Consider the following 23,250-nt stretch of genomic DNA (forward strand, 5'->3'; position numbering starts at 1 on the left):
ACTAAGGTTAGACTGGCCTAGCTAACTGAAAACACTGATTATTTATTTCAAGTTTTACTGAAGAAAAAGCAGAAGTGCTATAGTAACATTCAAAACTGAAACATAAATGATATTTTGATGATATCTAGCTTAAAAAATTTCCAGCCCTTGTAAATGATTTCCTGCTTTGTCAAAGCATTGAAAGTATGTAAAGTGAAGAGATTCAGAAATACGGCTTAATTCTATTTTAAATCTTATCTGTGAACTTGTTGCACAATTGTGCTTTATGTAGTAATATTAAACCACATACAAATCCACGATTTCATTTACTTTAAGATGATGAAAAAATGAAGTGAGGATAACAAATGTACCCACTCAATAGATGGGCTGATATTTCAGCATGTTGTATGCAGTCATTTAAAAAGATATGGCAAATGATTGTAGAAATTACAGGCCGAACTCTTGCTCTGAAGTACCCAAACTCACTTTGGCATGCTGCTTGAGTAGTGTCCCACATGAGTAACATGAGAAAAACATGGAGTCAAAGAACAATTACACAGTTAAATTTACCCTGGAAATCCTCGTTCTTTTTCCAGAATACCATGACAGATTCTACAATTCTCTTGGAGGATGTGCAGAAGATGAAAGACAAAGGGGAAATAGCACAGGCATATATTGGACTGAAGGAAACGAACAGGTACACATTCTCTATATTTCATTTACAGTGATTTTCAGTATGCTCTGACACCCTGGGTATATCGTGTTCGGTAAGTTGTATCCACGTAACTCTAGATGCACAGACAACACTAGTAGTTGGGGTTATAATTTGATTTGATTAGTAAAACTGCTGTGTGCAATATTTGAAAGGATTAAGAAATGATGGAGACATGTCAAATCATGATTTCTGGACTTGCATTTTCTTAGCCTTTAATTGGCTACATTGCTCAAACTGGGTTCTGTTCCACCTGCTGTTTTTTTTTTTTTTAATTTTTGTCCAGTAGTAGTCATGGTAGTCTGTCACAATACGTATATTGTAACAGCATGAAATGCTGTAACCATTGGGCTAATGCCACAAACTAAATTTCATCACTGGGAAGGAAGACTTATAAACAGGACAGGTATTGCCAAGTTGTTTTAGAAAATTGTTTCTCTTTTATAGTAGCTATAATTTAGTATGTAATATCCTTAACGTGTCATCTCATCACCATCATGTATCTCTCTTGTATTTTTTTAAACACTTTTCTTGGAAGGCAATCTCCCCAGGACTATCATGTGCTGAATGAGGACGGAGAACTTTGGCTGGTTTATGAAGGGTTAAAACAAGCCAACAGGTTACCAGACTTCTCAGAATGGTTTTTTCTTCGTTTACATCTTCTCTTCTAGCTAACTGTGCCCCTTGCTTTGGCTACAGTATTTCTTATTGCTTAGAAAAAAATCTTTGTTGGATTTTCCTCAAAGTTAGTTCCCAAAGTTCTTGACTTTCCACGTTACATTATTTGAGAAGCTAAGATGGTGGCAACAAAGAATAGGTAATTCTCAAGAATACAAGTCTACAGTACAAGTAGACTGTAAAATGACAGAAGATCCACAAGGGGAGGGAATTTTTCTCTGTGTATTATTTGCTTGCCTTTGTGTTGGATATCAAAATTAATGTAGTCTTGGAATAATTTCAGCATAGTCTTAAATTCTGAGTAGTTATATATATATCTTGCTCTCCTTATTCTGACTTGGGTTCAGTAAATGTAACATTATTCTCCCACACCTCCCAGTGCAGAGGTGTCAGACTGTAATAGACAAGAAAGAGCCAACAAGCAGAGAAGCAGTCGTTAGTTCATCATCAGCAGCAGCCACTGTGGTTCTGGGCAGACCTCAGTACAGTCACTGTGGCTGCTGCAAAGCTGTGTGCTGGTCAGGTCATGGGGCAGCTCACCTGGTTAGGAAATGCAGTTCTGGTCTGTGTGTTACTGGGCCTCTGTAACATATCCTAGACTTCCAAAATGGTCCTTAGTCATGTCCTGGCACAACAGATTTGCAGTGCTGATTTTCTTAAATATACACATTTGGTAGCAGTAACTACAGAAGGAGCTATTTTGCAGCGAGCTCTACTAACTGAAGTCTTTCCTTTCCTTGTGCTTACAAATTCTAAACCTAACACGGTCTGTGAAGGTGTAACTTAAAACAAGCGTTCTGCAGAGCAGAATGAGTGAGTGCTCTACACCTCTTCCTTTTTGTCCTAGCACTGTAGAGACAACAAGCTTTGTATTAATGGCAGAGCAATGCAGGTAAACGACTGTTTGCCTTTGCGTGCTTGATCTGTCTGGTTACTAATAAATGTGGCTTCCTAATGCATATTTAAACCCTGAAAGATTGTCTAATTGAACACTAGCAGTCTCCAGTAGTGTCACTTCCTGTGTGTGTATATTTATGAAATAATGAGTCAGAGCTCTTGGACAGTGCCTTGCAAACATGAGTTAATCCACACAGCACTGCTTTGAAGGAGGCTCTTGCATCTTATCCCCATTTCACATAAGAAGAATTTGAGACGTGATTTGCCCAAGGGGAAAGAGCAAGTCTGTGGCAGGGGTGAAACAGAGCTCCTGGATCCCAGTCCTGAGTTTGGTTCTGTAGTGAACCATTCCTGCACAAATGGCAAGCCCTACTGTTCTCTGACAGCCCTCTTCAAAATGTTTACTTTAGTATAAAAAAATAAAGATTATTTATTATTAATTGCGGTTGAATGGTTTCTGACCGAACAGAGTTAACTCTACAAAGATTTTCCTTTGTTAATGTTTCAGGGACCTAGCTTAAGTGTATAGACTACATTTGACAAAGTTTATATGGTTTGGGTGGAGATAAAAACCTCTCTAGCCCCTTGACATATAGGAGCAGTCTGTGAAAGGCGTAGCAATACATTCCTTGCCACATTCTCAGTGGTACCGTGCACAGTATGTGCTCCATCACAAAGGAAATGCAAAGCATTTGCACAATTAGTTTCTCTCCACTTTTTGATCACACAAACTTTATTTAATTAGAAGGCATACTGAAGGGTTTAAAGAGTACTCTGCCTTTTTCATTTTCCTTTGCCAAGCCACGGCTAATTGTTCCTGAGCAGCAGCTAAACTCCCTCTGAGAATTTGGGATGTGTCCTACTAAGTGTGATCTTACAGTTGCTGCTCAACTTCTCCAGGCTGCTGGAATCTCAGCTTCAGTCGCAGAAGAAGAGCCACGAGAATGAGTTGGAGTCACTGCGAGGTGAGATCCAAAGTCTGAAGGAAGAAAACAATCGCCAGCAGCAGCTCTTGGCACAGAATCTTCAGCTGCCCCCAGAGGCCCGCATTGAAGCCAGTCTACAGCATGAGATCACCCGGCTGACAAACGAGAACTTGGTAAGGGCAATGATGTTGTTGGAGCAGGCATGGAGTCTTACAAGCTTGTTTGTAAGTTCTCATTGGTTTTCAGACAGCAGTCTCCTGCAAAAAAAAAGCTGCTTGAGCACAGGGAATTATCTGTTTAGGTAAGCTAATGAAAGAAAGAAACTAGTGACTACTGATTAAGTCATATTATTTTGGGGAATTTGTTAGTTTGCGGCACAGAAGAAGCTCATGGATCCCGGTGTAAGAGCGCTGGTTTCAACAAATGAGTTTAATCATCTCTAAATAAAATGATTGCTATGCATGAAACTTTTAAAAAATATTATTGGCAAGCAGTGGTGTTTACTCTGAAGTATTATTTTGCTGATAAATGCTGATGTAGTTCTTTAATTCTTCAGTGTAGCTTTTTTTCCCCTTTCTCTCCCTGCCTAATGCTACACAGGTCATCCACTATGTTATGAGGTCCAGCTATTCAGTGTGTTTTGTAGACTAATTGTTTCAGGAAAAGAAAGTTAGAAGTTACTTGGCTGTTTGTTGTTCCTTGTTCACTGCATTGTGTTTTTGTCAGGTGAAACTCCTTTTCCTGTGAAGGCGTATGTTCATCATGTATGGGCTAGTTCGTTTCTGGGGAAATTTTCAGCCCATGCTGAAAAATCATTGGTTTATCACTGTTTATTAGCTTGGAGTTCCTCTGTATAATTTCTTCTTTATAGTAGAATGCACCACGCTTCATAGGTTGCTCTGAAAGTAATGCCTCCACAGAAACTACAACAAATACAGTCACACTATTTGACAGAGCAAATTCTCAGCTGCAGAATACTATTTTCCAACAGAGTCATCACCATTTTTGGCAGCAGTACTGAACAAGAGCCTGTGCACTGTGCTCATTAAAATCTGCACCAGTGAAGGGGTGACCCGCTGTGTCACAGCTGCTATGGTGGTGTTGTTGCTGAAGCACACCACCCAGCACCTCACTGCATTCACACCAATTGTTTGGTCTCCATAAAAATTCTGCAAGTGTTGGTCAATGGAGGAATTCCATGTCAGACACCACTTTGTCAGACTGCCTCTCTGCAGCCATCTGTCACATGGCAACAAAATGTAATGGAAAATTGGTGGGAAGATTCAACCTCAACTGCTTATACCATCAACATCCACTTCTGATGTTGTGGGCCAACATAATAAAATAGGAGGCGTTACTTTTGGAGCAGCCATTGTACTTGAGAGAGAAAATTCAGAGCTCTGAGTGCCATTGCTTTCTCTAAACTAGACAAGGTGCTGTTCCGAGGATCTTTTCTGCTTACATACGTTACAGAAGTTTTCATTGTGAAGCTGTTGTCTTAGTACCCAAGGTTTATAGCAATAGCCAGTTCAGCTCTTGGAAAATTGATTGAAAGTATGTTATATATTTGTCTCAGCAGTAACTGACTCCCACTGGAAAATTTAAATGGTGAATGTTTCCATCTTGGACAGCTCTCTCCTGCTGCTTAGTCATGTGTTCTGAGTTAGCCTTTTTTTTCCACCAACAGAGCTGCCCATCATGTTCTGAGTTCCGAAGACAACAGTCACATAATTACATCCCAGAGTTTTCTTTCTTTACAAATGCTGTGAATGTAATTTTACTTGTTAAATATAGACTCATTCATTACTATTTCACTGCAAATACTAGAGTATTGCAAATGTACTCCAAACTGGGAATAGGCTTCTTTTTCAATCCTAGCCCCAGAGTGGAAATAATTTGCAGGTTTTCTAATGGCAATACTTACTGCAATCCCATCTTTATCAGCACGGGGAGTGTTCTTCACAGAGTCTTGCAAAGATTATGTTCCAGACTTTTGCAGTATTATTTCTGCCCATTTTTTAAAGATCTGACTTCTGCACCTGATGTACCCGAGCTTCTGTCTGGGAGAGGCTGGATTCAGCACCACGCCTAAGAACTAAACTACTTAAAATTAGAGATCCTTGATCTTGCTTTAGTCTGATTGCATTTATATAGTGCTAAATGAAGTATCAGCGCCTCAAAGGGAGGGGGAAAAACAATCCTCTACCTATTTTACAGTTTTATGAGGAGTTGTACGCAGATGATCCCAAGAAGTATCAATCGTACCGGATTTCCCTTTACAAACGGATGATTGTATGTAGATCACTTGAACCTGCTTTATTGTTGTCTTGTTTGCTATTTCTGGAGCACTAATTGAAAAGCAGGCTGCCTCCCTTTCTGCCTTCCAAAGGAAATCCCCTGCAGAGAGCTTCACGATGCCAATTATATCCTTCACTGCTTTTTTTGTTAGTCTTAGTGTCCTCTGTGTAATCTGTGTCTCTTTTTGATGCACAGTTTTGCTACTAATATGTCTTACACTGTGAGCAAAGCAGTTTCTTTTTGAATTCTACTTAATACTGCCTCTATGCCCCGAAAAGGAGGTATGTGATGCAAAAGATGCCTAATTTTCAGGTCCACTCTTTGCTTTAAAACTTGGACATGTTTAAATTCAGCTCAGCAAAACAGATCATACCAATACTTCTCAAGGTGAATAATGCCTGCAAATGTGAGTAGCCAAACCTTAGCCTTACTTTCTTTGGAGATCTCCGTACAGTGCTGACAACTGGAACAAATAAGTCTGTCAGAGTCATAACGCTTTACAGAGGTCTTTAATTAATGTTTTTCAAATACATGAAGTCTGAAGGATAGAATTGAAAATATTAACAATAATTTATCTGCATAATGATTAAAGATGATAAACAGAGGTAGCGGCGCACCTGAACTTGAAGGAATATCATTTATGAGATTCTAGATCTCACTGAGATGTGAACTCTTTTTCATTTGTTTAGTGGAGCCACAGTGCTTTTAGGAAAGATGCAGTATCAGTGGTGATACTTCTAGTGCCAGGAGCTCGTGGTCGCCTGTGTTGTTAGCAGTGCAGTGAAGAATCACACATACAACAGCACACTTTTTAAAAGCTGCTTTTGAACGCCTATCCTGGAATGGCATTCAGATTTTTTGAGCTGGAATTTTTGCTTCCACAATAGGTCACAGAAATATTCAAAGATAGATTTCTGGGAAGTGTTCTTTTAAAAGAAAAATACTTCTTTATTGCAATTATAGGTTTTTGTAGGTGCCATGTGTTGTTCAAGAACAGAATACAAAGATGGTTCTTTTAAGACTCCAGTTTCAATGTAAGGAAGAGTGGGAAATGTGATGATGCTAAATGGTAGGGATGGCAGAGCATTGTAAGATATGCTGTATATTGAATGGTTTATGATTTTGGTGAATTTGAAGGCAAGCTGAGTTCTTTTTAGGAGGTGTTGGGCAGATGTGTTTACAGCAGTATCCCTTTTGCCGTAAGAGCTGACCTAGTTTTGAGTGTTTGCAGAGTATACCTGCCTAAGAGCTTTGCCTTTGTCATGCTACACATAACTTAATAACGTTTGCAATATTTGTCTTGTGTTGTAGGCAGTGTACCAGCTTGTAAACCTCAGCCAGAGGATGGCAACACTGTTCAGCTTTCCTCACCACCTTATAGTTTCTAACAGCGCTGATTTTCTGCCACATTGTGGCATTTTCTCGTATCTTAATCTGTCTCCCATTTTAATTTACAGGATTTAATGGAACAACTTGAAAAGCAAGACAAAACTGTTCGCAAGTTAAAGAAGCAATTGAAAGTATTTGCTAAGAAGATTGGTGAACTTGAAGGTACTTTGATATTTTGAGAGAAAGAGAATGATTTTGGTTTTTGTTTTGTGATCCCACTGCCATTATATCTGGCTGTCTTAGTGGCAAAGGAGGGCGTGAGGGCTTCAGCACCATTAACCTCAGCTGATTGATTCCAGGAACAGGAGATCCACTCAGGGCTTCCTTTGTTCCTTTGTAAAGCTGCAGAAGATTTGTCATCATTTGAAAGCAGTGAGTAAGAGAAGGTTGATGTTTCTCTGAAGACAGGAACCATTTAAAAATAAGAGAATGTTACCTGACCTATTTGTGTGATCAAAGACAGGGTCTGTCTTTGTCAAGGTGAAAGCAATATTAAGTAAGAACCGGATAGAGATAGCACATCCAATTTTTCTTTGATTTTGAATTTCTTTATCACTGGAGCCAAGAATGCTGAGCTTGTCTTTTTCTGATGGAGGTTTCATTTTCAAGGGCTGGCCAGGGTTGGGTATGAGAGCACTCAGATATGGACTAAGCTAGTTCTATTTTTATGAGCTTCAAAGTGTGTTGCCTTAGGATCTCATGACTGAAGAGATTGACAGCTTGCTGTGTCTCTGCATAAGTAAAATCCTTGTAATTGTTAAAAGCAATTACTAGTGTTAAAAATATGAAGCATTGATTTATCTTTAAATAATTCAGATCTTAATTTTCTAAAGCTTTTTATGGTTGTCTGTTTTCTCCAGAAACAAGCTCAGTAACTTATCAATTCTTCAAAGGAAGAATGCTACCTCAAGATGTATTGATTAAGAGTCAGTCTTCTTGTTTAATGGGCATTTTTTTTGCTAAGTGTTACCCTGAAGCAACAAAAAAAAACAATTTCTTAATTTTATATGCTGGAGCTCCTCATTAGAAATGTAAAAATTTATTCTACTGTATGTTGGTTTCTCTGGAAGACATTATAATGTTTCTATTCATTTCCGTTCTGAAGTGGGTCAGATGGAGAACATATCACCTGGACAAATCATCGATGAACCTATTCGTCCAGTTAACATTCCACGGAAGGAAAAGGACTTCCAGGGGATGTTAGAATATAAAAAGGAGGATGAACAAAAACTAATCAAGAATCTTATATTAGGTAATTGTCTTTCTCATTTGTGGCCTCCTTTACTCAAATACTCTGACAAATAAGGCAAGTGATGAGAACATAAAGGTTGCATATCATGTTTTGCTTCTCACAATGTTCAGTTTGTCTAAAATTCAGATTCCTGATTAGTATAGTACATATTAATATGTCTACATATTTTTAGCATGCAATTATGTTTTATTCTGTTCTGAAATTTTACCAAAAGAGTGGCTCATGTATTCTTAGTTCTGCTGATAATTGTTCACTGGCCACATATAGATACACAGGTACAATTAACTAGGAAGCTGCAATTACTGTGTATAACACCTTGCAGTGAGTATACACTTAACAAAATAATGTGTTTGTTTTTCCCAAGAGTTGAAACCACGTGGGGTAGCAGTCAACCTGATTCCAGGACTACCAGCATATATTTTGTTCATGTGTGTACGCCATGCAGATTACCTTAATGATGACCAGAAAGTGCGTTCATTGTTGACTTCCACTATCAATGGCATCAAAAAAGTGCTGAAGGTCAGTCTGCTTGGTTTAGGACAATGCTAAATTGAAATTTACCTCTTACTGTATACTAGGTAAGTGAGTAAAGGTCTATCAGTGAATTGGCTCTGGATTTCTCCCAGTGAAGTTATGAAAAGTTGTGCTTGCCAGAAACATTTTCTCCATATAATAACCATAGATGCTCTGAATGAATCAAAAAAGGATTACTTTATTTTTATTTTGAATAGCCTTCCTCCTCTGAAGCTATACTTCTAAAGCTTTGGATGCAGTAACTTGCATAGTCTTTGTAAATCTCCTCCAGAACCCTTAATTAAAATGTTTCATTTGCAGTGCTGGTTCACAAATTTCCATATTTGCTTCATCTGCAGATCTTACTGGTGATGAGTCACTGCCTGAAGTCTTTGCAGTGAGTTGGCTGGAAGAGCGTAGGCTAGGGAGTACTGTGAAGGCAATATTAAGAGATGAAGATGCTTCATGCTTTGTGGAGTTTACTTATTTTTAAAATAAAGCAGATTGTTTGGTAAATGATACTGCTGAAGCTTAGGAATTCATAGGACTATTGGACGTGTCAGGGAGCTGAGTGCACGCCATAGAGGTCCAGAAATTACAGAAAGCACAGAGGGTGTTTTAATGGAGTTTTGTCAGAAAATTTACTTTTCTGATATGCTATAGAAACACACAGCTTTTATAAAACATCAGTGGATTTTAAGTGTTTATCCAACATTTTATGATTTTATTCCTCTTACTAGTCTTTGTTGAAATGTGTTTGTTTTTATCTTCAGAAAAGAGGCGACGACTTCGAAACGGTGTCTTTCTGGCTGTCCAACACCTGCCGGTTTTTGCACTGCTTGAAGCAGTATAGTGGAGAAGAGGTAAGCAGTGCTCACACTTCAGTTTCTTTGCTCTATAATAACATTGTGAGCACTGCACTTTAGCTAATAACTCCAAGTCTATTCAGAGTCTCTTAAAACAGCTACACTTTCTGGAATGATGGTGATGACATCAGTGGAAAGTACTAGGAGATAAACTTTGATCGTGTTTCACTGTATTGCAGGCTCAGGCCCCAGAGCTTAGATAGTGCCAGCTCAGATTAAGTTGAAGAATCTGTTGCTATTATGATGTTTGGTAACAATTCACTGAAATTAAAAAGGATGTATTAAATGCTTTTACAATAGTATGACAGACCATTTTAAGCTCGGAGGCTACAGTATGTCTAATTCCTTCTTCAGTCTTACCTGCAATTTTGACAATAAATGGCTAGATGATAATGCCCATGTTGGAGTGGGAGGGTCTCACCAGCTAGAAAACTGGCACTTTGTTTCTTTGTCACATACTCAAGGTTTCAAGTCAAGGAAACAGACACTGCATAAGTCAGAACTGAAAATCAAATCCTAGTGTTAGATGCAATCAGAATTTCCAAATTCTTGAGAGGTTGCAACTATTATTTAGAAGAATTTGTCAGTTTTGTTGAAAAATATGAATACTGGTTTGATTTGATATTCTTGTGTTCCTCTGAACTAGTTGTTTCTGTTATTTTATTAAATCAGGGGTTTATGAAGCATAATACACCTCGTCAGAATGAGCACTGCCTCACTAATTTTGATTTAGCTGAATACAGACAAGTCCTGAGTGACTTGGCTATTCAGATCTACCAACAACTGGTCCGTGTGCTGGAGAACATACTGCAACCAATGATTGGTAAGGCACAGTTGAATTCCTTAAAAGAAAACCTGTGATGGCAGTAATATGCTGTATCTTATATTCGGTCCTGAATGGTACCATTTTGTTAATAGTTCTTCTGGTATTCTGTTTATAGATGACAAGGATTGTACTGAACAGGTTGTATTAGAGGTGACTGGTTCTTCTGGCAGTGATAGAATAAATCAATTTACATTGTAAATGTTTGTCACAGATCATGTATTTACAAGAAGAAACCACTGCTAGGACAGTGTGATGTTTGTTGGGAAATATCTTTTGGGAAAATTGGACTTTTAAGTACATGAGAAATCATAATTAAAATGAGTATGGAGGAGAAAATGTCTGACAGTCATTATAGACAGCAGTCAGCAACTAAACAGCTAGCAGTGGTGAAGCTCACATTCAGATAGAGTTTTTCATTTCATTTTTCTTGTCAGTGTTCTCTGAAATGTTCATTATGCCTTCTGACCACACCATTTAGAAGAGTGGAACAGCTCTTGGTTTGCTGACTCTGCTGCTTATATGACCAACTGGATGAAGAAAAGTATTTTGCTGAGCTACAGTTACACCTTCCTTTCAGACATTCATGCTGGAATATCTGTAAAATGCTGCAGGCTTAGATTTTGCAAAACATAGTGAGACAGTGAGAGAATTGCTGGAAATCGTGGTAGAGTGTGGTTAGCAGAAAGCCCAACATGATTTTTCTGTCTAAACAGCCAACAGGATTTTGCTGTTTGCACAACACGCTTGCACATAGTATATTTTCAATCATTAAAATAACATTGTCTGTCTCACACAGTTTCTGGAATGCTGGAGCACGAGACTATCCAAGGTGTCTCAGGGGTGAAACCAACAGGGCTGCGGAAGAGAACATCCAGCATTGCTGATGAAGGAACCTACACTTTGGACTCCATTATTCGACAGCTCAACTCCTTCCATTCAGTGATGTGTCAGCATGGAATGGATCCAGAGCTGATCAAACAGGTTGTCAAGCAGATGTTCTACATCGTTGGGGCTGTAACACTCAACAATCTTCTCCTGCGCAAGGACATGTGTTCGTGGAGCAAAGGAATGCAGATAAGGTGGGAGAGCTTTTGTCATACTTCTCTTGAACGTGCTGCAGAAAATGTTAGTGAGCTCTTGGCTGTAATTTGCTACTTCCTGTGGTAAAACCACCTTAGGCTGTTCCTGCATTTGGCTGCAGTTGTCCAATGCATTCTTCTGGCGTGTGCCAGGAGACCTAGCCAAGGCATTCACTCCCTCGGGTCATATTGAAAAGCATCACTGTGCATTTGTATGGACAAAATCTCACTTGCCTTTCCACTTACACTTGCCTCATTTCCACAATTAATAGGAACAAAAAAAAAAATGTGGAAAGGTAGATAGTGGAAGTCTTCAGCCATAGTTTCTGACTGTTTTGAAACTGAAGGGAAATGGAATGAAGGTAGAGCTACAGAAAAGCACAAGTGTGAAGCAAAAGCACATAAGGAGAAAGAAATGCTGAAAGAGAAATGGACATGCTTTTGATTTAGCAGTAGTTAAGCACTAATGTTTTGTAATTCTTAACTCGTACAGATACAACGTGAGTCAACTTGAAGAATGGCTACGTGATAAAAATTTGATGAACAGTGGGGCTAAAGAAACACTGGAGCCCCTCATACAGGCTGCACAGTTGTTGCAAGTGAAAAAGAAAACAGATGAAGATGCAGAAGCCATTTGTTCAATGTGCAGTGCACTGACTACTGCCCAGGTAATCAGACTCCCATTCTCTTTTTGCTGCCTCTTTTGAGCAGTTCTTCGCTCTGCTGTGTTTGCTGTGCTTGCCTGTGCTGCTGTCACAGACAGATGGCACATTTCTGACGTTGTTTTGAGTTTGTATAGCTAAACAGATTACATTGGAGGGGTGAAAAAAAAAAGACAAGATGTTCAAGATTAGCTTTGACCAACTGAAAGTAAAATCAATACACTGTGCATTGTGTAGCACCACACATACGCTCAGGATGCAAAAATCCTCAGAGAAGAGCCTTCACTGGCATCTTTGTATCCCAGGTGACTCTGCCTAGGATTCAAGGAAATTATCTTTCTGCCATCTGAGTTGGCATCCATTTAAGATAACAGCTCTGCCTGAATTGTCCTTTGTCTCAGGGTTTGCAAATGAGAGTATTAAGTTCCTGTACCCACTAGACTCAGAAGGTGTATCTCACTTGGCAGCACAGCTGAAGGCTTCTCCTTAGGAAAACTTAAGTTTTGTAAAGACAAGCTGCTCTTATTTTAACTGTGCTACAATATGCTTAGAATTTTTACAGTAATAACAGGATTCAAGCACCTTTGGTCATTACTGAACGTTCTTATCAGCAAAAGTTCCTCAGTTTCTTTCATAGTGATGTGAGCAGTAGCGGTGATGTTGATACAGCTGTTTTGATTTAGTAATGCACTGATTTAGTTCTGAACTGAGGGGAGGTATAAATCCACGTGCTTCGATTGCTTTCATTTTGTTGAAAAGATTTTTTTTTAGCAGAAAAGTGTAAAAGAACAAAGAAATGGTTTGTTTATGTAAGTTTTAGATGCTCAATTAATTAATATTTAAAGCCTCTGTGTTGCAGTTCTCTCTTCTAGTAACTACAGCCCTGCTTTTACAGAAATAGCTCACTGAGATCTTAAGATTCTCTTGAATGGAAGCTAAAGAAGGCCATAGGGAGTCAAAGCTAGGAAGAGAAAGGCAGTTTGTTTCCAAAGCGTGTAGGAGTGCAGTGAGCTGTTTACCATCTGACTTTGCCACAGTTTGGTATTTTCCCTATGCGTGTGAGAATTGGAGTTTCTATCTCCAAAGAACACGTCCTGAAGGAGGCAGATTTATAAATAGCATTGAGTAGATAATGACATTCTGAATGAATCAATAAACAAAAATAAATTCTTTACATTTTAAGAATAGCTAATGTAAAAAGAAAGTATTAGTAACTGTAGATTTCTTGGTAGAATGAAACTAAGAATGGTTTTTCTTCTTCACAGATTGTGAAAGTACTGAATTTGTATACTCCAGTTAATGAATTTGAAGAGAGAGTCTTGGTATCGTTCATACGTACAATACAGGTATGGCTGTACCTTTTCATTAAACATCTGCTGGCTGTTTCTGAGAAACCCTTTGATCCTAACAGATTGTGTCCTGAAGCTTTTTAGCTATTTTTTTTTTCTGTGCTGAGAAGGTGATGTCAGCCTTAGAATCTTAAGCAGCCACAATTTACTGCCTCCAACTGGAAGAGAATGTTTCTCCTTCACTATGTATGAGATTTCCAGAAGGTGAGAGGTTTTTGTGGGTATGTATCTGTGTATATGCAGACACATTTAAATACCCACTTTTCAAATGATAACATTTGCAAATGCAGATTTACTTCTGCCAGATCTGCATCAGCATGAGAATTTCCAGCTGCTTTGAAGTGAGGCCTGTGTACATTCCAGGGCTCTTCACTTCGTCCTTTCAATTTCATATATTTTTATAAAATAATAATCCCCAAAACTCCAAAATAAAAAAGCAAGGAGAGAAAAGAAAAACAGCGATCTTTCTGCTTTGTTACAAACCCAGTTGTGTTGCTACCATGATAAGGGAGAATGGGAAGGTAGAGCTGAGGTAAAGTTATAGTTCTGCTCACTGAAAAGATGTGGTTACTACATAGTGCCTAAATTTTTCCTTTTGCGAGGAATTAAAATATCTTCAGATTGTATTATAAGGAGAATATATGCAAAATTAAAAATGCCAAAATTAATGACATTTTAATCATGTAATTATAACAAGTGTTACAGTTTATCACAGCATATGTGTCTGTACACACACACACATTTCTGTACACACAGAGGAAGTAACACCTCATCACAAAATGACTTAGCAATAAAGGGGCTAAACGCTATAATCCCTTTCTTATCTTTGCAGCTGCGTCTGCGAGACAGGAAGGACTCTCCTCAATTGCTCATGGATGCTAAACACATCTTTCCTGTTACTTTTCCATTTAATCCATCCTCCCTGGCATTAGAAACCATCCAGATCCCAGCCAGTTTGGGGCTGGGCTTCATATCACGTGTCTGATCCCAAGGATGTTCTGTCAGTGTTAGATGGAGAATTATTTGCCTGATGTCATTACCCGTTAAAACATAGTGAGCCACTGAAAACACATTTTTGAACAAACAGTCTCTATATGCTCAGATTTGTTGTAAAAGTAGCTGGGAAACTACACAACAGCACCACAGGTTGAAGGCTGATAGAAAGATGTGTGTTTGTCATTGCACTTAGGAGGACGTTACTGATTCATACATTTTCAAAAATGGAAATGGGGTTTGAACAAAAATTGTGTCTTCAGCAGGTTAGAGACCTTTTTAGATCTTTAGTAAAATATTTAAACAGTGTAAATTAAACTCCATGTATAACCTTCTCATAGGCAGGGACCAATGGGGACAGTCCCAGTCCCCACAAGGAAGACTTTAGCAGTAAGGCATTTTGTAGAACACACAGTTACTTGGGAGCCAGTTACTTTTAATTTGTAAAAACTGGAATGGAGAAGCAAAAACTTGCAACATATAAAATGATTTCTTAAACCACTTCCTTGTTTATGTCAGTTTGACATAAATTCTAGTGATAAGTCTTATAGCTTACTGTATGCTATAACATAGGTGTACATTTGTTAGTACTGTGGTTTACCAGGCATATTAAATTGCTGCTGCATATTGTGTTCTTTTCAATGTATGACGATATCATGCTAGGCACTAAAAATAAGATACTTCATTTTTGGTTGTCAACCTTATTTACAGTCCAATGGAGTCTGTAATTCTAACTGGATTTTTGCAAATGTTATCAAGTATCACCTGTAAAGGAAAATGGTAACTAAGCACAAGTAGCACACTGGAAATTACATGTTTAGGTTTTTTGTTGTTGTTGTTGTTTTAAGTAGTTATCTAAGAATACAGAATCTTGAAGCAGATGATCAGAAATGAGTCACAATTTTTGTATTTATTTAGATTTTGTAGTATGTCCAATGTTTTCCTTTGTCTGTAGACCCCAGAGATGACAGGGTGTATCTTCAGTATAACGTTTTTTGTTGCCACATTAAAAAAAGAAAAAAAGGACACCGTACAATTATGTATATATTTTTTCCTTCATATCTGTACTTGAGAGGAAAAGCAAACGGAAAATTTCTGCAGTAGTGCAGGACTCATTCCTTTAAAGGTTGGCCAACAAAAATGCAGAGTGAGTTTTGGCTCTGATGCTGTCATTGCCTGCATTGGTGCTGAATAATGGTTGGAGATCCAAAGTGCATAATGAGAAATGGAATTACTCTGTTGCACATCCAGTGTAGGGTTTTCTGTCTTGCACTCCTTCAATGTGTTACAGAATTCACATTTCACAGTGTGCAGTGGGTGGGAAGAGGCCCTCTGCAGGGTTCCAGTCCTGACCTTCACGACGTGTCCTTTGTGGTGTATGGCTCAAATACACGTGGGGAAAAAAAAGACCCACGTTGCTCCGTTGCATCGTGCAATATTTTTAATGTACGATAAAAATTATCAACTTAGCATTGAAAGTTTTGAGAAATAATGTAGAGGTACACTGTCAGTCTGTTTGGTACTTATGTGTTTGCCTGCAAACTCCCAGGAAAAAGATTGCTTCCAAGCAGACAGAATCGTTTCGGGTATGTTTGAGTTCAGAGGCAGATGCACAGAGCGCTGATACGGTGGCTAAAGTCGGTAATAAAGGCTGCCTGAACTTTGGCACTGTCATTTTAAGATGCTCACGTTGTCTTATTTTCAGATGTGTAATACCTGCACTAAAGCCATGCCAGCAAGAACAAAATATTTCATTGCACAGATATTTTGAATGACCTTTGCTGATGATGGGAGGTTGTCTTTCTGAGCATGGTGTACCAAACACTTTTTTTTTTTAATATATATTACTTGATTTCTGAAACTACAGCTGCTGCTGAGCAGCTTCAAATAAGATCTGATGTACTAACGGTGGGGTATAGTGGTTTTCAGATTTGTAGGGTACTGTACCTTGGGAGAATGTAATGGGAAAGCCTTTGCAGCCAAGGTTAGGGAGGACAGCATGTCAGAACGTGCTGACCTACACAGTTTTCTCCTTGTTGGAAAACATAGAAACTGGCATTAAGGTTTACTCATACTGTCTGTCAGGAGATGTATCCACTACGTAAGCATTGGTGTATAAAAATGTATGCCTAACTGTATTTTTGTTTATTTCCAAGGTTTGTTTACCTGTAAAAAGCCTTATTGTATCTGTTTCCTTAAAAGGTAGTGGTTAGTAATTTATAGGCATTATCCTTGGACTCAGTGGTTTGACTGGTAGTACTTTTATATCACATTAAAAGTATATGCTGCTTGGCATGTTGGAAAGGAAACTACTTTTGAGTTGAAATAGATGTGTAATTGATAAATCATCTGATCTTTTACCTGGCAGTATTTTACATGCACTTTTCAGAAGTAAAATTTTAGTGTCGGTGTATAATATAACTTTCACCTTAGGACTAATGTCTCTTTAATCATTGAGTAGGATGCAGAATTATTTTAACAACTCTTTTTCTTTCCTTTGAATCATGGTTATGTTCTTTTCATGTGGACATATCTTTTATATTTTAATTTATTATCTATTGCTATAATAGATTCTATTGGATGCTGGAAAAAAAAATAATAATAATTCTCAAAGAGCCCTTAGAATGATACAGAGTTATTCTAGAGATTTTGCACAATTACCTCATTCTGTTTGGTGTACCTTTATTCCAGTGATTATTTTATTCTGATGCTTAGCACACGGTCTTCAATCCAAATCATGACGTGCTGCTTCTCAGACTTCAGTCTGAGTCGGAACACAAAACTGCTTGAGTCCATTAAATGTGAATAATCTGTTCCACTTATCATGAGAAAAGCAAAGCGGGGTCAATCTCAGCATTGAAAAGTGGGTTGATGAGCAGTGACATCTGTTCCTAACTCGGAAACACCAGCATTTGCACTGGGAAGGTCTCTGTGATCTGTGATGGAAACTGATGGCACTTCCACTACTGTACAAGTACCGGGAGTCAACGTGTTGGCTTTTGTTGAGATGCTGGGACTTCACGTGGTCAATAAAAGCCTCGAAACACAGATTTTTCACTCAATACCACTACAGTGCATAGATGAAACCAAAACGTTGTCAGAATGACCTGAGCTCTGATCTGTCGTAGTGTCTGATGTTGTACTTAGTAAACGTATGCATCATAAAAGCTGTAGCCTAATAGCTATCACTGGAGAACGTCCAAATAAAAAATACAGCTGTAAGATTTAGGCTGGTTGTGCGGTTTTTGTCTGTTTTCTGAGCACGTGGCTGTCAACCTCGTGGCCGAGCTGTGCCCTGGGCGCGTTGCTGCGTGCTGCCCAGCCCTCCGTGGGGGCAGTGTCACCACCTCCGAGCCTGCATGCCATCATTTCCCCTATAAATATCACTTCCCCTCGCAACAGCCACGCGCGCCTAAGGATGCCTCAGCACGCAGCGACCGCTGCCGGTGAGCCGGGGCTGGGCCAGGTGCGCGGCGTGGCAGCTCCTCCCCGGGGCAGGGCGGGGATCCGGCCGGGCGGCGGCGTGGACGGCCGTCCCCGCGGAGCTGTGCCCATGGCGGTGGCCGAGCTGTACACGCAGGTGAGCGGGGACGGCCCGAGGGGCGGCGGCGGCCGAGAGGGGCATCCCGGGACGGCTCGGGCAGCGGCGGAGATGCTCGGCCGTGTCCGGACGTGGATAACGTTGGCCGAAGCGGGAGCGGCTCCCTGGGGTGCCGCTTCCCCCCTGGGGTGCCGCTTTCTCCCTGGGGTGCCGCTTCCCCCCTGGGGTGCCGCTTTCTCCCTGGGGTGCCCCTTCCCTTTCTCGCTGGGAGAAGCGCGCGTATCCTGAGCTCGGCAGTGCAGGTTTGGGGGTTAAAACGACGGCGCGGCGCTCCCCGCTTTTTGCAGCGTTGTGAGGCGGAGCCGTTTGCTTAACTCCGAACGACAAACAAACACAGCGTGCGAATATCGCGGATGCATCTCCTCCTCCTCCCCTCTCCCGTCTCCGGGTGCCGCCCCTCGCGGTGTGTTTACCCGCACGCTGAGCCTGCCCGTTTGCCTATGGAGGCTCCTTCCACGCGGGGAGGTGCCCGGCGAGGCAGTGCAGTGCTGACCTGCTTGGCCGTGGCCCGCTGCAGGGGAGGGAGACACGAGGGGAAGAGTTCAAGCTGGTCGGCAGCTGGCCACGGATACGTACGTGGCTTTAAAAGCCAGAGCTGTGCTGGAATGAAGGCATTGTCCTTAAGTACGACTTCAGCACGCACTTCTCCCGTGAGACCCGATAGCAGCCTGCCAGCACCAAAAGGGATCTTGCAATCAACTTACACGGGTACACAGCGACGGGACAAGGGGAAATGGATTTAAACTAAAAGAGGGGGAATTAGATTACATGTTATGGGGGATTTTTTCAATGGGAGGTGGTGAGTTGGTGGCACAGAGGCTGTGGGTGCCCTGTGCCTGGATTGGATGGGGCCCTGGGCACTCTGAGCTGGTGCTGGTGCCCCGGTTTAGTGCCTGGCAGCCCTGGCCAGGGGGAGCGGGTTGGAATCAGGAGATATTTGAAGTTCCTTCCATCCCGAGCTGTTCTGTGATTGAGCACGCAGAAAAAATGCCCTTAAACTGATTTTATTTAGCTCTGTCTTTCATTTGCCTGTAAAATTGGAATTTCTCAAAGGTTTTTTTTAATTATTTTTTTTCCCTTCTGATAGGGCATCTGCAAACATGCTCATCACAGCGTTTCATGCAGCATCACAAATCAGAGAGGTTCCACTGTGCTGAAAGCAGCAGCACAGAGATCTCATGAAAGTGATGAAGTTTTGGTCTGCATTCATCCCCTGATACACACTCCAGGTTGGAGTGATGTTAACCAGGAGGGCTCCAGCATCTCTGCCCTTACAAGGCTGGGGGGCACTGAGCAATCCAGGCTCACCCGCTGGGCACCCCTCCTCAGATCCCTTTACCCTCTGTGGTTTGCTGTTTGTGTTGACAGGACCAGCAGTGTGCACACAGCGTGTGCTGTGGTGCTGTGCCCCTCTGAGGCAGGGAGGGAGTGCTATGTCAGAAATGGCCTCAAATCCCCAAATGGATGTGATTTCAGTTCTGTTAAAAGCAGTGTATTACTTCTACAAGGAGGTCCTGTTAGAAGAAAGCTGACTGTGTGGCCTCATCTGTATTCATCCGTCCAATAGCACAGTGCTTTCTAAGTTCAGTATTCTGTATTTGAGTTCAGGGAAGTGGTTGTCTCAGTTCCACTCAATGAGATGCTCTCTCTGGTCGTTGCTTGCTCACTGGAATTCTGCTGAGAACCAGGGCTCTGTCCTAGGGGTGTTTTTTCCTCAGCATTAGAGCTTTTGAAGAGCCTGGTGATAGCCCCTGTTCAGCTTCCATCTCCACGTGTCACTCAATGTGTATGCTAAGGAGAGTAGAAGGAGTACATCTGAGATTGAGTCTATTCTCTCTTTCTTTCACAGAGGATAACTAAGGCACAAAGCTATATACTCCAGTGAAACAAAGAGCAATCCCAGGGAGTCCTGGCATCTATGGCAGTATTTAGGCTGCACTTGTTTGAAAACTGCCCTTTTGTGGTCTGGTGTTAACAGCAGTAGCTGAGCTAGCTGCCGTCTTTTTTTTCTCTTTCAGTACAACAGGGTTTGGATTCCTGATAGTGAAGAAGTCTGGCAGTCTGCAGAAATCACAAGAGACTACAAAGCAGGAGACCGTTTTCTCCATGTGCAATTAGAAGATGGAACTGTAAGGAGAAAAGCCTGAATTGCTGTGGAGTTGGCTGTGCAGAAGCATAGGGCACACCATATCTAGACAAATTGCTTTCCTTTATGCTAACTATGCAGTGATCGCAATTTTGTCATTTGGAAAGCTGTACAGTAAATAGCAATGACCTAAAAACGTGCAGTTCTGCTGCCTGTGTCACATTAGTATATAAGACTGATATTGAAATAGAAGGATGACTTTTGAAACAAGTGAAAGCTCATTATTGAAGTAAATCAGAAGAGCAAGGCAAGAACAGTTGCATCTCACAGAGCCAGCTGTTGTCTTTCTTTCCCCCTAAAATTATTGCTTTAAGGAAGAACTCTTACTTTTGGACTCTGTGTTCTTTACTGATGTAGTATTTTGAAACAGGATATCTGTTCTGTAAAGCCAAACATTAAAGAAAAGTGATGTACCTTTTCAATGATAAAAGCAACAAAAAGCACCATCTTACTTTCATGGTTCCTCAGTATCTTATGTTCAGTGAGATGTATGGGACTGATGAAACAAAGAGCAGACAGTGCTCCATCAACCAACCCTGTCCCTTTGAGCAGAGGTAGAAGATCCACTTGCATTTAAGCAAACAGCAAATGTTGTGATATTTCCAGTCCTTTCTGTTCACAGGAGCTCAATTACCCTGTTGATCCATCTGCTTTGCCACCTCTACGAAATCCTGACATACTTGTTGGTGAAAATGATCTCACTGCCCTTAGTTATCTCCATGAACCAGCTGTTCTGCACAATCTTAAAGTTCGTTTTGTGGAGTCTCGACTTATCTACACTTACAGTGGTAAGCAGTCACACACAAGTTTTTGGAAAGCAGAAGTCATCTTGGATTGCCTGACGTAGTGGGTGGCAGCCCTGCCCGTGGCAGGAGGTGGGAACTACGTGATCTTTAAGACTCCCCCCAACCTGAGTCATTCTATGATTACTCACATCACACTGCAAACTAGAGTTTTCCTCACATGTCTTTTACCTCATTCAGTGGAGATTTGAGTGAGTGTGCAATCATTTGTTGATCAGGATACTGTACCTTGTTTAGAAAATATTGAAACTGTCATTGCCAGTTTTCATTGCACTAACCTGTTTTCTTTTTGCTTTGTGCACTTGGTCGCAGGAATAATTTTGGTTGCAATAAATCCCTATAAGCAGTTGCCGATATATGGAGATGCTATTATCCATGCGTACAGTGGGCAAAACATGGGGGACATGGATCCTCATATATTTGCTGTGGCAGAAGAAGCATACAAGCAAATGGCAAGGTTCAGTGTGCTGTTTTACTTCTCTAAGTAATACTTAGCCAAGTAGCAGTCTGTCAACTGTAATTTAACTGTGTACGTTCCATTGGCTATTATGAATACCTCTGAATGTGTAACTTAACTATACTAGAGAGGGAATAATTCCTCAACCAGCTGAGGAATGTGGGGTTGGAACTAAATGTCTTTAAGGTCCCTTCCAACTCAAGCAATTCTGTGGTTCTTGGATTTCTCTAACTTTATAACCATTTTCATTTCTGACAAGAGGCAAAACTGTCTTAGCTGTGAGAGCAGCAGTGACATCGGCCTAGAGATTACAGCCGAGGAGGAGTAAAGCAGAAGAACAGGTGAAAGATGGAACTCAAACGAGTTGACCGCAGTTGTGTTTTCATACCTTTGTTTTGTATGTATAGCTCTTACATATATACATGCATTTTAGACACTTCTGATTTAAACTCTCGGATTATTTGGTTTTAGAAATAGCAAGAACCAATCTATTATAGTCAGTGGAGAATCAGGAGCTGGGAAGACTGTGTCTGCAAGATACACTATGAGATACTTTGCCACTGTGAGTAAGTCGAGCAGCAATGCACATGTGGAGGATAAAGTTTTGGCATCCAATCCAATAACAGAGGTAAATTTCAGGGAGTAACTGTCAAATCTGTACTTAGCAAGGAGAGAATTACAAGAGCTGCTGAGCATCTCTGTTTGAAATCCTGAGGGGACATTTTAGTTGCCTGACTTAGATATCTACATTAGAAATCTAGCCTTTGGATGCTCCCAGTGGGAAGAGATGGTCAGGCCATGAGCACTGAGGTTCTGCCCAATTTGCCAGCAGCCCTCTGCACACACTGGTATGCAAAAGCTGGGTCCGACTGCATCCTGTTAGATGATAGCAGAAAAATATTGAGCAACTTGTTTGTTTTTATTAATTGGAGTAGAAAACAGTTCAGGTGGGAAAATATATTTCTAATTGTCAGTATTTACATACCATTATACTCTTTAACTTGAGGCTTATTTTCAAACCGGGCCCTTAAAATCCAGATCTTGTGGCTGAATGCTGAGATTGATTCTTGAGCAACTGAGATTTTTTCAGCTTGTGGTTAAGTCTCATATTGAGAGACCTATTTTTATTAAACCTTCAGAGTCTGTTTCACTTGTATATTTGTGATTTTGTAGGCTGTTGGCAATGCAAAAACCACACGGAATGATAACAGCAGTCGATTTGGAAAATACACTGAGATCAGTTTTGATCAGAGTTACCGAATCATTGGAGCCAACATGAGAACGTACCTGCTTGAGAAATCCAGAGTTGTCTTTCAGGTAGGTTAAAATAAGAACACTCAGAGTGAATGTAGCTGCTAACGTACTGTCTTTGAGCTTTGCCAGTTTCATGTAGAAAATGTGAAAAGGTAGGATAGATACATGTTCTACACAGAACACATGCTAGTAAGCACGATTCCTTTTTTCGTAGGAGCTAATCTTCTTTAGAGGAAGAAAATGATTGATTCCATGTTCTTCCTTATGCTAAGCAGAGGACATATTTCAGGACCAATTCCCTGCGATAGTGCAAGAAGTGTCTGAAATACAGAGACTTTGCAAACACAACAGTGGCACTTACCAATTGTGCCTGGAAAGGGGCAGTGTCTGTGGGGTAGGGGGAGTCTCTGGACAAAACGGGCTGAAAATATATGAGGCCAGGGCTTATCACGTATGAGCCAACTACAGTGTCAGAGTAATCGCCATAATCTACTTCAGAAAGCATTTAACTTTATAAAACTGCTTTTATGATGTTTTGGCATTGTTGAAACTTTTAAATACTAAGAAAAT

General features: G+C 40.5%; 2 protein-coding genes across 10 annotated transcripts in view; both read left to right on the forward strand.

The window, feature by feature from the left end:
• The window catches only part of MYO5A (myosin VA), an 89,295-nt gene extending 73,643 nt beyond the window's left edge, over nt 1-15,652 (forward strand). For 3 of the 9 annotated variants that reach the window (XM_065733849.1, XM_065733850.1, XM_065733857.1), the window contains 13 exons: nt 576-676; nt 1,230-1,310; nt 3,167-3,365; nt 5,410-5,484; nt 6,948-7,041; nt 7,985-8,131; nt 8,496-8,650; nt 9,418-9,507; nt 10,183-10,333; nt 11,133-11,415; nt 11,909-12,083; nt 13,343-13,423; nt 14,259-15,652. In XM_065733849.1, coding sequence (XP_065589921.1) covers nt 576-676; nt 1,230-1,310; nt 3,167-3,365; nt 5,410-5,484; nt 6,948-7,041; nt 7,985-8,131; nt 8,496-8,650; nt 9,418-9,507; nt 10,183-10,333; nt 11,133-11,415; nt 11,909-12,083; nt 13,343-13,423; nt 14,259-14,411 — 1,785 coding nt within the window. In that variant the 3' untranslated portion in view covers nt 14,412-15,652. The remainder of the gene's footprint in view (nt 1-575; nt 677-1,229; nt 1,311-3,166; nt 3,366-5,409; nt 5,485-6,947; nt 7,042-7,984; nt 8,132-8,495; nt 8,651-9,417; nt 9,508-10,182; nt 10,334-11,132; nt 11,416-11,908; nt 12,084-13,342; nt 13,424-14,258) is intronic. The other 6 variants (XM_065733851.1, XM_065733852.1, XM_065733853.1 and 3 more) reach the window with 3 other exon arrangements.
• A 2,320-nt stretch (nt 15,653-17,972) lies between these two features.
• The window catches only part of MYO5C (myosin VC), a 33,490-nt gene continuing 28,212 nt past the window's right edge, over nt 17,973-23,250 (forward strand). Inside the window, exons 1-6 of the mRNA XM_065733859.1 lie at nt 17,973-17,999; nt 20,039-20,149; nt 20,789-20,954; nt 21,282-21,426; nt 21,898-22,054; nt 22,600-22,743. Coding sequence (XP_065589931.1) covers nt 17,973-17,999; nt 20,039-20,149; nt 20,789-20,954; nt 21,282-21,426; nt 21,898-22,054; nt 22,600-22,743 — 750 coding nt within the window. The remainder of the gene's footprint in view (nt 18,000-20,038; nt 20,150-20,788; nt 20,955-21,281; nt 21,427-21,897; nt 22,055-22,599; nt 22,744-23,250) is intronic.

This window comes from Cyrtonyx montezumae, unplaced genomic scaffold (genome assembly GCF_038088225.1).
Source record: "Cyrtonyx montezumae isolate F1298 unplaced genomic scaffold, pur_monq_1.0 scaffold_17, whole genome shotgun sequence".
NCBI lineage: Eukaryota > Metazoa > Chordata > Aves > Galliformes > Odontophoridae > Cyrtonyx > Cyrtonyx montezumae.